Source organism: Hibiscus syriacus, unplaced genomic scaffold (assembly GCF_006381635.1).
Source record: "Hibiscus syriacus cultivar Baekdansim isolate YM2019G1 unplaced genomic scaffold, ASM638163v2 tig00111540_pilon, whole genome shotgun sequence".
NCBI classification, from domain to species: Eukaryota; Viridiplantae; Streptophyta; class Magnoliopsida; order Malvales; family Malvaceae; genus Hibiscus; species Hibiscus syriacus.
The window spans coordinates 676708-693441 of NW_024063114.1; the positions used below are offsets into that span (position 1 = coordinate 676708).

The 16734-nt window shown below is 36.4% G+C and overlaps 1 protein-coding gene and 4 pseudogenes across 1 annotated transcript; 4 read left to right on the plus strand and 1 right to left on the minus strand.

The window, feature by feature from the left end:
• Positions 1–2043: 2043 nt before the first annotated feature.
• On the plus strand, positions 2044–4735 carry LOC120164648 (annotated as a pseudogene).
• A 1172-nt stretch (positions 4736–5907) lies between these two features.
• Positions 5908–6745, plus strand: LOC120164604 (annotated as a pseudogene).
• A 1522-nt stretch (positions 6746–8267) lies between these two features.
• LOC120164647 lies at positions 8268–9364 on the minus strand (annotated as a pseudogene).
• Positions 9365–15026: 5662 nt separating this feature from the next.
• Positions 15027–15762, plus strand: LOC120164605 (cytochrome P450 71D8-like). The gene is made up of 3 exons (XM_039174294.1): positions 15027–15354; positions 15420–15640; positions 15742–15762. The coding sequence occupies exons 1-3, from the start codon at positions 15027–15029 to the stop codon at positions 15760–15762; spliced, it is 570 nt and encodes a 189-aa protein (XP_039030225.1).
• A 6-nt stretch (positions 15763–15768) lies between these two features.
• On the plus strand, positions 15769–16371 carry LOC120164606 (annotated as a pseudogene).
• Positions 16372–16734: the final 363 nt, after the last annotated feature.

Consider the following 16734-nt stretch of genomic DNA (forward strand, 5'->3'; position numbering starts at 1 on the left):
AACCCATAATCCCACTAACCACGTCACTTTTCATGTTCTTTAGCCCATGCTGCCCATCCAAACACAAATTAGACGTACTATAAGCATTAACATCAAAAACAACAGTTTCCATGTTCTTTAGCCCCTCAAAACCCGTATTAGGCGCATTATGAGCATTAACATCGAAAGCAACACAACAATCCAGCTCTGCGACTACATGCTCCTTACAATATGTCTCCATAACATTCGTAGAGCCACTCCTTTGACAAATTGAAGCATGCGCTGCTACCCCATCACGAACTGTCTGGGAACCAACTCCAACATCCCATTAGTTTGCTGTCAGGCGGGTCTAGATGGGTATGTCGCTAGTGGGTAGTGGGTGTGAGGATGGATTTGAAAATGTACCCGTGTGGGCGGGTGTGGATTTGAGAATTTGTACCCATCATGGGTGGTGGACGGGTGGTGGATTGAAAAATATTAGGTGGTATGGGGATGAGAGAGGGGGTATTCGCACTCAACCCGCCTGTTTTCCATCCCTACCCATTAGCTTCCTAGAGAGAGCTGCAAAGGTTTACAGAGACAGAACATCGCTTGTTTATGGTTTTCTTAAGTTCACATGGAGTCTGACGCATCAACGTTGTCTCAAGCTCGATTCTACCCTGTCCCAGCTCGGGATTTCCTGGGGTGATGTGGTTCCTCTCTCTCTCTCTCTCTAATATAGCTTGCTTCTGCCACTTTGTTTTGTTTTACTTTTGCATCTTATTTTACCATTTGGCGATGGTTGATATCTTCAAGGATTACTTCTACTGGATTCTAGTATGATTTTTAGTTTATCTTCTGATTTTTATAATCAATCCGATGAAAAATATCAAGTTTTTTTTAACGAATTTAGTTTCAGAATTTATGAAAAATCAATTTGTAAGTTGATTGGACTAAATACTAGTTTAGTTGTAATAAATTCATGATTTTCACTTACACACGGTACTTTTGTGATTGATCTGCCATCAACATTCAACATGCAGAATCAAGCTGGCTTATATTCATTTTTAATTCACCCTAATATGTACCTAATGCTTGTCTTTCTCGCCTTTTGCTTTCGCGCTGATAAGAATTTGTTTTCTTTTGTTGAACTTTAACTAGTATTTTATATAATACTTCATGGAGGTGTTGTTTTGAATTACAGAATCAAATTATATTCCCATTTTTTTGCTCTTTGTTTAAGCAGGTTTCGACCTTGGCTCCCAATGTTCCAGCAATGTACGAGCTGCATTTTGTTTAAGCTGCATTTACAGAATCAATTGCATATAAGACATTGAAACGTCCGAGAACACAGTCAAATATACTGTCAAAGAAACGGTTGCGGTCTGCACAATCTGTTGCTGAGGTAAATCTGTTGTTGATGAGATGCTTCCTACATATTTAGCTATTGTGTTGTAACATATGATATCAATTAATTGGATTCTTAATTGATGTTTCTAGGTCACATATCCTGCTCCTGCTCATCAAGCTTCATGGTCAATTGATGACCTATCCAAATCTGTTGCTTGTACCATTCACCAGGGATCCAACGCGACAAGCATGTTAACTTCATTAGCTTCATGTACATAACTTAAACCCTAAACATCAAATCCTAAACTCTAAATACTAAACCCTAAACCTTAACTTATACCATAAACTCTAAACACTAAACCATAAACCCTATCACATAATTATAAGGGATGATGTCTTAGTTGTATTATAGAATTTTTAATATATTTTTAAAATTTTATAATTATCAATAATGTATTTTTAATAATGTAATTTTAAAATATCTAAAATTATAATATTACATTTTTTCGAGCTGTTCGTGAGCTTTTCAAGTCGAATATCGAGTAGCTCGTTTCAGCTCGTTAAGAAATCGAGTCGAGTTCGAGCTCGAGTCAAGTCCATTCAATCCGAATATTTATCAAACCTTAATCGAATTGATCTCGAATAACTCACTATATATCTCGTGTCATTTACATCCCTAATTAAGCCAATTGAAAACTACCAAAATGTCTGAAAAACAAAACGAGGCGAGGGGAACTCAAATTAAATTCAAATGGCTGCAACACCTGTCCCTTTTTCCTCTTCAATTACAGCCATTCCCAAGCTCAAGCCCTTGCTCTTTGACATTCAGCTTCCCCCTCCTTTCTTCTCCTACTCCGCTGCCAACGACACCCTTTTTATTAGCCGTTCCACTTTTCGATTACCAAATTCCCGAAAAGTACGCCGAAATCCAAGCCCTCCCGTTGCCGCCATGATCTTTCCTCAATATCCGGTCTTTTCCGACACTTGCGCCACCGTCGTTAGCGGCTTCATCGCTCTCTCTGTCCTCCGTGTCTGGGAGGAGACCGCCAAACGCGGCCTGTTTGACCAGGTCAAAACTCAGATACACGTATTTTCAATATATTCTTAGTTCGAGTAAAACATTCTTCTTCCGGTATGTCGGCAAGAGCTTGCTTGGGTAACTGTATCCACCTAAATACTCACAATATTGCAGACTTACTGTTAGTATTTTTCGTTTCTGGTAAGGTAATATTTCATTTGAGCTAAACTTTTAGGGAGATATTATTGGTGATGTTTAAGACTGTTAGTCGAACCCGATGGTTTCTCTGACTTCTTTTTTTTCCGCCGCCGCTTTCTGCTTCGTTTCTCATACTCATCTCAATTAGGGGCTTTGCTTTCATTACTGAAAGATGCTTTCTTTCGATTGCATCAAACTTCAGATTTTAGGATTTGGCTGATCCCAACCCCTTCCAATTCTAATGTTACCCAAACACGGAGTTGTTGCCATCAATGCTTAGGGTTTTTTTTACCCTTTTTCCAATGAGAGTTTAACAGTAATAATTAATCATATCGATTATCAATTACTAATTGGCCCTACAGTTCAATCTTCAGGAAATTAATTTCTGTAATTGCCTTATTTTTTTTATCATCTTAGATTGTCTGCTCTTTGCTCTGCATCATGAAAAAGTTTTACCTGCTCCCGGAGAGCGCTTGATGAAATATTGTATTTCATATTGTGTAAATCTGTGTATTTTTTGGATTTATGGTTGTATGAACTATTACAAATTAGTCGCATTTCTCATCTCCCATTGGCATCTAACTGCACCATTTCATAACGTTTACTACTTTATGCTTAATTTGCATGTCACATGCTATCCTTCATAAACAATCTTTTTCTGTTCAATTCTATCTAGAAATGATGCTTACATGTTACAAGTATACAGTTTGTTCCTAGGTAAACTTGTCTATCAGAAAGAGAAATTTCTTAGCAGAATTTCCTTTTTAACAGTTTCATGACCTTTTTCTTTCTTGTTCAGAAACTGAATCGGAAGCTTGTGCATATAAGCATTGGGCTAGTTTTCATGCTTTGCTGGCCATTATTCAGGTTGTCTTCTCATTGAGGCGTCTTATCTTGTTTTACCAGATGTTCCCTGATGAAATAGTTAACACTTTTCATTGCAGTTCTGGGTATCGTGGAGCAATTTTAGCAGCTGTTACGCCTGCCATCCACATTATACGGATGCTTCTTGTAGGTTCTGGAATATGGAAAGATGAAGCCACTGTGAAGTCAATGAGCAGATATGGGGATTACAGGTGAGGATGAAGATGAAATCATAGTTTATTTATTTATATGTTAAAAGTATCAGCGATATTTCTTGTGAGTAGCTTTCTCTGTTTGGGTATTTGCTTCATCGGAGATCAGTTTAGCTAACTAATCCATCGAACTTTTTCTTGTGTGTGAAGTTGACAATTTCCTGTTGTTTAATCCAGCAAATGGAGTTGTATATCATCTAGGCATCAAATGAGCCGTCTTTTGAGATAACAGATCATTAAGGAGGGAAAATAGTGTTATCTGTTACCCCTTTATGGATCATTTCTTGTTTGCTGCCTTTCTTATGACTTCTTTAAATTTTCGCTAACTCATCCCTTACATCAGGGAACTTCTTAAAGGACCCACTCTATGCCGCAACAATTACTTTGGCTTGTGCACTTTACTGGAGGACTTCACCAATCGCAATTGCTGCAATATGCAACCTTTGTGCTGGAGATGGTAATAGGCAGCTAATTAAGTAATTTATTTATTTATTTTCTCCTTTCCTGAATTAGCTACACTTAAAGCTGCTCGAGTGAACGTTTCAGCATTTCTTGGCAATTTTGAATGGGGTGATTTACTTTGAATATCTGTGGTGATTTTTTTGATCAAATGCATAGTTGGATAACTATCTTTTCCTATTTAAGGCATTGCGGATATGTGGGGGCGTTTTGGCGGACAAAAACTTCCTTACAATAAGAACAAATCCGTAGCTGGTAGTGCTGCAATGGCAACAGCTGGTTTTTTGACCTCCGTTGGGTAAGTTTTGTCTAGAATATCTCTTTTCCTTGTTCTGTGATTTAGTTTTGTTTAATTCCAAGCCATGTTGTAACAGGTTTATGTACTATTTTTCCTACTTTGGGTATATTGAAGAGAGTATGGAGATTGTTTTGGGTTTTTTCGTCTCTCTGTTGCCTCAGCACTTGTGGAGTCGCTTCCGATTAGTACTGAACTTGATGACAATCTCACAGTTACCTTAACATCAATATTGGTTGGCAGTCTTGTTTTCTGATCAAAGAATTGTATGCTAAACATAGCAGAGGATTGTTGTAGGAGCATTGTTATCTGGTACGAGAAATGTCGTAATTTAGTGTAACATAAAATGCTTGAATGTGGCCAATGTTGATTCCACTGACATTTGAAGTTCAAGTCCCAAACTGTACTGCACTCCTAATCAGTTTTTTTTAGGCAAGTTTGAGGCTACCTTTTCATAAAATAAAAAATGAGTTTTTCCCCATAAAATTATTAGATGCAAGTATATATTATTATTATTATTATTATTATTATATTATAAAGTTATGTTTTTCCCATAAAAATTAAAATCTTTGGAATATAATAATTTTTTTAAAAGTTCTATTTGATTATTAATCATGTTCATTTTCATTTATGCAAAGTGTATTTTAAATTTAGATATGATATCTTTTTTAGTGTAGAATTTTAATATTTTGTAGTTATGAATGGTTATTAATTTAAATGTTGATATTATTAAAAAATACCATTATCTAACTTTAATTGCAAAGATTTAAATATTTTGTAGTTATGAATGGTTATTAATTTAAAATGTTGATATTATTAAAAAATACCATTATCTAACTTTAATTGCAAAAGATTTAAATTAAAAGGATATCCTATAGAACAGAAAATTGGAAGAGAAGGAAAAGCAAGAGTTAAATTGATTTTTGATCAGTTTATTCTCGTTCTTAAAAAAATATGTATTTATCTAAGTAAACATTAAAAATCAATCTGCATTTTGCCATATTAAGGAGTTGTGATAAAGGATTGCGGATTAATTTGATGGAATTTATCATCAAATAACTGCTGGTGGTTGTTATTAAGTTTTATTATCATTGTTGCCGTTTTAATGATTACATGTTTATTTTCATTTTTTAATTTGTTTTTATGTTAGTTTATTGTTGGGAGTAGCATTTGATTTAGGTTTTTTTTTTGGATTTTCTTTTTTTCTATTTGATGATATCGCTTAATTTTTTTTAACAAATTCATGTGCTTGCGGTGTGTGATTGGTAGGCTTTTCCTACTCTAATTGAAGCTTGAATTGGGCTATTGTTTAGAGCTAAGGTTATCTGATCTAGAACTCATGTCTCTACCAGATGAAGATAATACTCGGGTGACCCTGTTCTCTCAGTTGACTCTTTTCCTCTTTGACCCTGTTCTCTCAGTTCAGTAATTCATGATTTTACGTACATGAGATGAACAAGATTAAGGGTCTGTCCATGTTTTCCCCCAGCCTTCATTTAGAAGATTGAGACATGCTTTTCTGATGATTCAATTGGACAACTTCTCTTGTTTGGATGGAATTCTTTGCAGCTTCATCTCACTTTTTTGGGGATCTCTTGGATTCCATAATTGTTGATGTTGCATGAGTGTCACCGGATAGCAAAGTTGGGCCTTGATCGTAACCTGGAGGAAGAGGAAGAAGAAATGAGGTTATCGGCACAAGCCCGAGCAAGGGTAGCTGATCCTAATAACAGCGGTGAAACAAATAACAAGTATGTGGCGGATATATTTGGACAAACACACCCTTCTGTTGTCAGTGAAATATTTGAATGCATGAACTGTGGAAGATCAATTGCTGCAGGGAGGTTTGCTTCTCACTTGGAGAAATGCTTGGGAAAGGTGATTCTATCATATACATTGTCTTATTTGAATTCAGTATAATGTTCCTTTTGCATCCATGATGATATACTATGACTGCGATTGAGTTACTGCAGTAATCATCATCGAACGGCATACCTTAAAAAATGATGAAATTCCTTGTATTTTATGGCGCAGGGTAGAAAGGCTCGTCTCAAGGTTACTAGGAGTAGCACAGCTGCAAAAAACCGTTATTCACGAGGCAGCCCTGGTTCCACATATTCTCCATATTCGAATTCTACCAGCACAAATCGGTTATCGAATGGAGCGCCTGGTGGTGCAGGTGAGGAGTACTCCAATGGAACTCACGAGGAACCATGAAACAAGCTAGAGCAAGGTTGTTAAGATGTCACTAGTGTGTGTAATGCACCTAGTTAAATTGAACTCCAAGGTGTTTCAGAATGTGTTGGGTGAACAGGGATAGGGACAGGGACAGTTGATACTTCATTGGAAAATCGGAGGCAACATTTATGAAGAAGGTTTGAATTTGCAGAAGCTTCTGGATTCGTGAGTTAAATATGCTAACAAATTCAGCTGCATTTTCAAGCTTCAACAATGACCTGAGTTTAGTTTGATTCAAGTTCCATGGTACTGTAATAGAGTTGACAAACTGTTTATTTGTCTTGTGTTACATATAATATTCCATATGGTGTTAGTTTTTTTTCTTTTCATTTTGATGTGTTTTTATTTTTTCAAATCTAGTTTAAACAATATATATATATATATACACACACAAACCCTAATAAATACATTCACTATTCTGAAGATGAGAGATCAAAAAAAAATTGTAACTTGAAGACCATAACCCTAATAAATAATCTAACACATGAATAATTATTAAGATATCTAGTCCATACTCTTGCTTGTTATCATTAATAACAAACTAATGGTTTTTTATGAAACAAAAAAATGTCTCGTGTAGTTGAAAAAGATCGCTATAAGTGCAGTCAAGCAGGTGACTCAAAAATGGGTCCTGAACTGATTTGTTGATCGCAAGAGTTTTATCTCCGGCATCAAATTGGCTAAGGAGTAAATAGTGTTGAATTCGATCGGTTCGGTCTAGCTTTGTTTCAAGGATTATCTGTTGAGTCATGTGGACATCTGACTCGTGGCGACTCATTGTTTGAAGAGCAGATTAGTGATTGTTTGGTATCTTTCTTTGATCGAAGACTGTGTATCATTGATTTCTTGTGTTGTGTCTTTGAGACTTAGTAGCGATTCTTTTTTTCAGCTTCTTTGCTTGGAGTTTTCTGGTCCCTAATTGTTGTGTCAAATTGGCTGGTGGTCCTTACACTTGTTCTGTTCGAAGGTTTGTTTGAGTGAAGTTTGTAACTAGAAGGTGATTGTTTGTGGTTGCACTCCATCTGTTTGTTCTTTTGTGTGTGTGATTTTTTCCAAGTCCTTATACTAGCTCCAACACTAGTAAGCCGCCTGATGCGAGTCCTGATTCAAGAACAAGTCAAGATCCTCCGGGTGTGAATAATGGCCGATCTAACAGCTCAGGTGGTAACGTGTCGATTGTTTCTTCAAATTCCTATTATGTTCAGCAACTTCCTAAACTTGACACGGTAAAATTGACTGAAAGTACTTACATTCTATGGAAGCATCGAGTGATGCTAATCATTGATGGTTATGGTTTGTTGAGTCGTATCTCTGAAGATTATAAAATTCCAGATGAGTTTGTTGTTGATGCTGCAGGACAGGTTGTTCAAAATTCAGCATTCTTGGTTCATCGTCATCAAGATAAGATGCTAGCTTGTTGGCATTTATCTACGGTTAGTCATGATATTTCATTTATCTACGGTTCATCGTCATCAATACTTCTTATGCTATTGTGCCCATTACTTTAGCTGAATACCCTTAGTAAAAGAATAAAGGAAAATGAATAACATAATAAACGAGTTGATAAACAATTTATAAACAAGCCAATAAACAAATTTATTCCTTAACGTAAGAAAAAATCCTATCATTATTCAATAGAAGTACATTATACTTAACGTTTTCCAACGATTGACAACATTAACAACGTATTAATGAAGTGATTTTGTGGGAGTAAAACATAGTAATTTTACACATGAACATAGGCATCAACAGCTTCGTTCCTGTCAATAACGTTGCCTGCAATGATGCACTTCGCAAATTTCTTTGCTTCAATATCTGTATAACCTCTGCCAAGTAGAGAACAGCTGGCCTAAACAGGACGTTCCTGTGAATATCCATATCATGCCGAACATTCGACCAAATAGGGTCGAGAAGATCTCGTCTCCGAACCCTACAGTTGTCATGGTGCTAAAAGCACAATAGAATGCATCATCGTACTCCATTTTTTCGACGGTACACAGCACGAATATCCCGATGACGAGATGCACTCCCATGGCGATCAATGATATCATACACTTGGTGTAGTCTATATTCAGGGATTCAATCTCTTTAAGGGCTTCCATCGTCCGATTTTCCGAGCCACATGCAGGGCATTGAGCAGCACTGCTTGTTGCTTGTAGACCAAGTATTTGGCAGCTATTTTCACTGCTATTCCGAACAACATCACCCCGCGACGATGAGAACACTGCACACCAACTGCGAAATGATACCGGGGGGTAAAGGTCTCCATAACCAATGGTGGTCATTGTCACCACACACATGTAAAGAGAATCAATGAAATCATTTGTTTTTTTCCCTCTAATCTGGTCATTCAATACCAAAAGGCATAGTGTTCGATACTCGTATAGATACCGTAGTACTTCCCGAGCTCCTTAAGGTCCGGGAGAACGGTCCTAATAGCATTCGGAATGGCAATATTCCCAGCGACCGAAGCAGCATTGCAACTCCAGTGGTTTTCTCTTGGGATCATTTCATCATCTGCTAAGTTTGGAGAGCCTGAAGCAGCCATTGGCAACTTGGCTTGCTTTGCAGCGTTGGAAGCCATTGTTATGACTAAGACCACCTGATGGAAGCAATTACAACATGAAAATTCATAGTTAAAACGTCTTTCTAAACATTTAAATAACTTTATAGAGCTAGAAAATGATGCTATAGACACCGGAAATTTACCGATTTCAAGGAAATTACGACGATTCTATAGGAATCTGGTGTTGAGCTATGGCTCTTCACTAATAAGCCTGAGATGCCAAGTTTGAAATCCAATTTAAAATGCTTACTAGTAGAAGTAAATTAGGTTCCAAACACATTGGAATTTTCCCGGAAAGATCCCAAGTTGATGTTTTGTGATGCAAAGATAAAACTTTATGAGAAATTTCGCATGAACATCCAAAATGAGAGGAATTCAATAGTTAATGTGGAATTTATAAGAAATCTGTTACAGAACAGTAGGCAACAGCCAAAAAGAACTTAACTTGAGCCTTTTCGTTCATTTTCGATAAAGGACATTAAATTCCAGAAATTATGTTAACAACAACGAAACCGTGCAATTTTTTATTTTTCTGGATTATGGTCGGATTAGTGGGCACGACTGGGGAGATGACACCTCCAACATGGCATCTAGTCAGCATCTGATGTGGAAGCTGACATGGAGATGATGTGGCAGCTGACTGTTGAAGGTATGATGGTTTTTGAACCATTCAAGCAGATCGTCGAGGAACAACAGAATTGGTACATGGAGCCACCTCAGGAACAACAGAAGAACCAGACGTCCATTCTTCAACAGAACCAGAAACCATCTCATCATCAATATCAGGAGGTTGTTGAGAACTGAAAATAGGAACATCATGTTCAGATTGTTCAGAATCATGAGAGCAAGCAACAAGTTCCTCATCAGAACTCGGATGCTGCTGTGAAGGAATGTCCAGCAAATCATTAGCAATAATTGGTAAAGAAAAATATTTAAAAAGATCAAAAGAATGATCCAAATCAGTGATATTATGAAAAGGAAAGATGTGCTCATGAAACACAACATCGCGCGAAACCACAATCTTCTGAGAATGTAAAATATACACTTTGTAGCCCTTTACTCCTGGTGGATAACCAAGGAAAATTGCTGGAAGAGCACGAGCCGAAAATTTGTCTCTATGTGACTTCAACGTAGACACAAAACAAAGGCAACCAAAAGTTTTTAAACGACCGTAATCAGGAAGATGACCATGCAAAATTTCATAGGGAGACTTGTTATCCAATCTGGGTGATGGCAACCTGTTGATGAGGTAAGTAGTCGTGAGAACACGATCACCCCAAAAACGAATAGGAATTCTGGACTGAAAAAAACTCAAAATTCTTCGGAGCGGGACAGGATCGAGTTTTACATGTATGTTTTCGGGTAGAAGTCGGGACGGACAAAAACTCGCCCCCCGTGCCCATCCCTACATCCAACTCAAAATAAACCAGCAGAAACTGAAACTTAGTTGGAGACCTGAGTTAGTTGAGTTAGACGTTTAGTTTCTAGAAATTGATGTTAGGTGAAAATATCTCAGTAGTCATCTTTTTCGGGACAGTGGCTCCTACAATGCATGGCATAGAGTGGGAATTGCAGCTGCCGTAACCGGCGAAGTTAAAATCACAACAATATTCGACTATGTTTAAGTGAACCCTAATTATGGGGAAATGTTAGTCATTTATCTTGTCGATTCCCAAAAGAAGCAATCTTTATCCCTCCCCATCTCTCTCGGTCCTTTCATAAGCAGCACCCCGCATCTGCTTCTAAGACCCAAGTTCTCTTCCTCACCTTCTTGTTTTCCCATTGTTGGCTTGTATTTTTATTCTAACGTTCCTGTTATTTTGGTCCTATTATAGCCCATGATGTCAGTTTGTCTGCTGGATTCTTCATTCAGTGTTATTACTAGAAATATATACTTCACACTTCTATCACATTCCTAGTAATTTCTTATGAAGGTAAAATACACAAATTGTCACTAATATTTGAGTAAATTTTATTTTACTACTGAAATTTAAAAATTAACAAATTACACGATAACATTATCGATTTATAACAAATCAATCACTTGCCGTTAAGAGCCACTGGCCTTCGAGAATGTGTGGAAGGCATAGGAGACTCATATTAGACCCGAATCTATCTTCCAAAAGGAATATAATCATTTTACGAACCTCCAAATATATTAAAAACTTGTTAGAAAAAATGAATATACATGTTACGTACACTCGCACAGTTTGATTATTTCTGAGGACTCAGATTGTTTGCCTAATAATGAGCAGGCACCATTGCTTGATTTCTCCCTGCAATTCAAAGTAGCATTCAAGTCAAAACCGTGCTAGCTCGTGCAATTGCAAACTCTACGTTAAAATTTTCAAAAAGTTAGAGAACATACACTTTCAATTTTGATATTCTTATTAGAGTCTTGAGTAAAGTTAACGGAGCAAGGTCTCTTTGTATCTAGTCTCACCCATGGCTTCCTTTCCCACTCCAATGAAGCAAACTTACTGAACCTGGGTGCAATGGCCTGCAACTGTTCACCGAATTATCCCCACCCAAGACCAAGTTGGATCCACCTATGATCGATGGCTTCAACATCTCCACCAAAAACCAACAACAATGGTGGAAGATATCCTTTTATCTTTCTGAATCCTCACCCATTTCTCAATTTCCCTTGTGTAATCGCCTTGTCTCCACCTTCCTAAGCCCATAACAATCACACCTCTATTGAAATATCAAATAACAAGCTTTCTTGCCTTCGAAAACCTCGACAAGTTTTGGGTTTGACCAGAAATCACTTGTGAAATACTTGGCCAAGTCTGCATTACAATACTCAGGTCAGGTGCTCCAGTATTATTGAACCTGTCAAATTTATTTTCCAGAGCTTTTGTATGTCTTCTTCGATGGTGTCTGAATCTAAATAGATCACTCTTTCAACGCAGGTTTCAAGTATGTTGACAAACTTCCATGAAGCTCTCATCATGGCTTCTGCTTATCGAAGTCCGTACGTCCCCCACATGAAATACGTAGATTTATACTATTTTAGCTCTAAAGTTATGATCTGTACCAGAGATGGACAGAGAGGTATCGGGTGTGGTCACACGCTTAGAATTTTCAATTTTCATTGTATTTCCTATTAATTACGTAATTTCACGGTCTCTAAAATTTTCTATTAATGACGTAATTTCGTAGTCTCTAAAATTTTATAACTCTACATCTTTAGAATTTTTAATATAACTTATTAAGTTCACGCTACAAAAATTTATGCTTCCGTCCCTATCGACCATAGTCAATATTACCACCCTAGTTTTTTTTAATAGAACCCGCTAGTATTATTAAAAAATTATAATAAGAGTTTACAACTATTATCGTAAACTAAACACATAATTTGGACTTTTCTTATAACATTGAAACTAGTCTCATTAGATCATATAAAGACTATACATGAAAAAGGTTAAAAATCTAACCAAAAGACTCGAATAAAAATAGATACGAATAAATCTGTTTGTATCAAGAAATGAACCACAAAAAAAGAATTAAACTATAAAAGACAAATAAGAACCGTAAATTAGAACTGAGTGTCGTGAGAAACAATTAATATTAAAATCAGTGTCACCACCGACTAAACAAAGTAAAAAAATTGATCTAATCTATAAAAAGCGACAAAAACTCAAAACAAAAGGGAAAAAATAAAGAACAGGGGAGAGTGGCTTATAATATTAGTTTTTTTATGATATTATCAGTTTATCACCCTAGTTAAATACTGTGGTAGGAAGAGATTTTCGGGTGTAATATGAGTCTCCTATGCCTTCCACAAATCTCGAAGGTCAGGCAAGCCCAGTCTAAGAGAGGGTTTTATAAATAATTTAATCAGCAATAGACACGCCCCATGCTTGAATAATCTCCATGCCATAGTAAAAAGTGCTAATTATAGACGGAAGTTGGTGAATTAGAAATTAAAATTAAAATTGTAATAAATTTAGAAAACGTTAACTTATATTTTTTTCAAAAATGGGGTCTAATTTTTTTAAGATTTTGAGAGACTTAATGTGAATTTTAAAAATTATGAGAGAATGTTTAATTAAGAATATTAAAAAATTACAATTTAATATTTTTAAAATTTTAAGAGACAAAATTAAATTTTAAAAAAACTTCAAGTTTAAATTATATTTTTTTAAATATTTTTTGAGAGATGGATCCCACTAACCCCTCTTGCGTTCTACCATTGGTGTTAGCAAAAAAAAGGAAGAAGAATACAAAATAAGAGCGAAGAGTCAAACGGCCACTCAAAAGGTGTCTCACATGGTCAATCGATGCTAATTTAGTTGGTTTAATGTACCACATTAGTATTTTGTTACTACAGTAAAGGCTCTTAAAAGTAAGTGATTGATTTGTTATAAATCAATATTTTTACTGATCAATTGTTACTTTTAAAATTTACTCAAATATTAGTGATCATTATTTATCTTCTTTATAATAGATTATAAAATAATATTTTCAATGATAATAAGTAGTTAACTAAATTCTAAATATAAACAACATCGGTTTGAAAGTGCAATGTAAAAAAAGTAAAATGTTTAAAAGAGTCGGTGCCAAAATCGAAACATCCATAAAATTCAGTATCTAAAATGATCGTTTTGGGCATCAGAACACCAACACTAAAATGATGCGTTTATGACATATCACATCAATAACGGAATGGAATATAAAAATAAAATTTCATGCTCTAATTAATAAATTAAAAGTTCAAACGGAACAACGTTTAGCGGTGTTTAAAGCAATTTTCCACATTTTAAAAGCCATGAAATAGACCAAAAGTCATCTGCAGAAGGCAGCAAATAAAATAAAATAAGCAGACATGAAAGCTGCGAAGAAACGTTACTAAAATAATGAACAAAAAAATAAGAAACGCCACAAATTATAGATTAGTATAAGTTGGGCTGGTGGGATTCAAATAATTTGACTACGCCACTCGACTTCAATCTCAGCTGCTATATTTAATATTATTCTCCATGAAATTATATTGTAAACGAAGGTAAGATCCTTTGTATTTTGAGAGTGTGCTGTTCTGTTGACCCAGAGCCAGCAATCATGGACTCTACTCCCAAAATATACACAATTTGGAGAAATTTACATGAAAACGATGTTAAAAATATATATATTATTACTTTTATAAATGGAAATATAATTTATTCAAAATAATCCAACTGAAATTCATTAGTTTGGTGTTGGTAGTCAAAGTTGATCGAGAGTGACAAGTATAGATTTGTTTGATAAATTCAACGGTATATTTTGAAATATTTTTAATAGTAATTAAATATATATTAATAATATAAATTTTTAAATAGAATTAATATAAATAAAATTTCAAGATAATTATCGTTCATACAATAAAATAATAATCGAAAAAAAATTAAATTTTAAGATAATAAGCTGTTCCGTCGTCACTGGATAGACTTTACGTTTTTCCATACTCACCTAGTTATTATCATATAATTAAATAAATAGATGGCGCAGTCACTTTTGAAATTTTTATATACAAACAAAGGTTGGGAATTTATGTGATCTTTCAAACACATGCACGTGACCAATCACATGTGTTTCTATCCTGTCATGTATGTACTTACAAGTATCTTATAAATCAACAAATTCAAGGGCATATCCCAATGAGCTGTCTCCTTCTTCATATTCAGAAGTTTAAAGAAATCAAAACCCAAGAATTCAATCCCAGGGCCGAGGAGATTGCCGGTGATCGGGAATTTGCACCAAAATCGCCAGCCCTTCACCCCACAAGACCCTGAGAGACTTGGCCCTCAAACATGGACCACTCATGCATCTCCAGCTTGGTGAAATCTCGACGGTCGTCGTTTTCTCCGGAAGGGGCGAGAAGAAGTAATGAAGACACACGACATCAACTTCTCATACAGGCCGGCCCTTGACGTCCCCAAAATCTACACGTACGATTTCACCAACATCGCCTTCGCCCCCTACGGCACCTACTGGAGACACCTCCGTAAAGTCTGCACCACCGAGCTGTTGAGCGCCTCCAGGGTCCAATCGTTCCGCTCGATAAGGGAAGAAGAGGTTCTCAACCTCGTGAAGACGATACACGAAGGCGGCGGAAAACCGGTGAACCTCAGCTCAAAGATCTCCTTGACATACGGGGTGGTTGCCAGAGCGGCGTTCGGTGGAAAATGCAAGGATCAAGAGACTTACATCGACAGTATTACTGAACTCACTAAGTTGCTTGCTGGATTTTGCGTGTCTGATTTTTCCCTTCCATTAAAGTGCTTAAACATCTAAATGGAGTGGAGAAGAAAGTCATGAAGATGCATAAGGAGAACGATAAGATAATCGAGAACATCATTAGGGAACACAGGGAGAGAAGGGATAGAGTAAAAAATGGCGATGAACAAGCTGAACAAGAAGATCTTGTTGATGTGCTTTTGAGGATCCAAGAGGAGAACGAGTTCCCTTTGGGAGACAAGAACATCAAATCAGTCATCGTGGTTAGTAACTTTTGCACCGACAAGTACAACACGAAACATACATCCGATCTTCGTTAACCCGTGTTCTAAAATCTGAATCTTTTTATGTTTTTTTTTTTCAGGACGTTTTTGGAGGGAAGTGAAACATCATCGACAACGTAGAGTGGGCACTCTCCGAAATGATTAAACACCCAAGGGTTATGAAAGAAGCCCAAGCCGAAGTACGACGAGTCTTCGGACCAAAAGGAAACGTAGACGAATCAGGCCTTCATGAACTCAAATACTTGAAAGCCGTCATCAGAGAAACCTTCCGAATCCGGCCGTCGGTGCCATTGTTGCTCCCCAGAGAATGCAACGAAGCTTGTGAAATCAACGGCTACGAAGTCCAAAGCCAAAACCAGAGTCCTCGTCAATGCGTGGGCACTGGGAAGAGACCCAAAGTACTGGAACGACCCAGACAAGTTTTACCCCGAGAGATTCCTCAACGGTTCAGTCGATTACATGGGAACGAATTATGAGTTCGTCCCGTTTGGTGCCGGAAGAAGAATGTGTCCAGGGATCACGTTCGCGACGCCCAATCTGGAGCTGCCACTGGCGCAGTTGTTATTCCATTTTGACTGGACGTTGCCAGATGGAATGAAAGGGGAGGATCTGGATATGGATGAAGTTTTTGGCATGACTGTGAAGAGGAAAAATGACCTTGTTCTTATTCCAACTCCATATCATGGTTCTAAAATTGTTCATTAGAATCGGAAAGGAAGAAATGTCTTGGCCGCCGCCGTGGAAGACTGTAAAATTAATGACCCTACTCTGTAACCGGTCATGTCCTTGGTAAAACAAAATAAGCTACCGCCGTCTTGTCTTTTTCTTGAGTGTACTGTTCCGGACGTGCATTAATTAAATGATAAATTATATTAATTACCACTTAGTTATATATATAAATTTTACGATTAAATTTTTAAAAAATAATTTTAGCATTATATTTTATTTTCATTTCAGTTAAAACGTTAAGTCGAAAACTCATTAATAATAAGATTATATGATGATTTTATACTGATATGATATTAATGTGTACTATTATGAAAGTGAAAAATAATGATTTTTTATTTCACTTA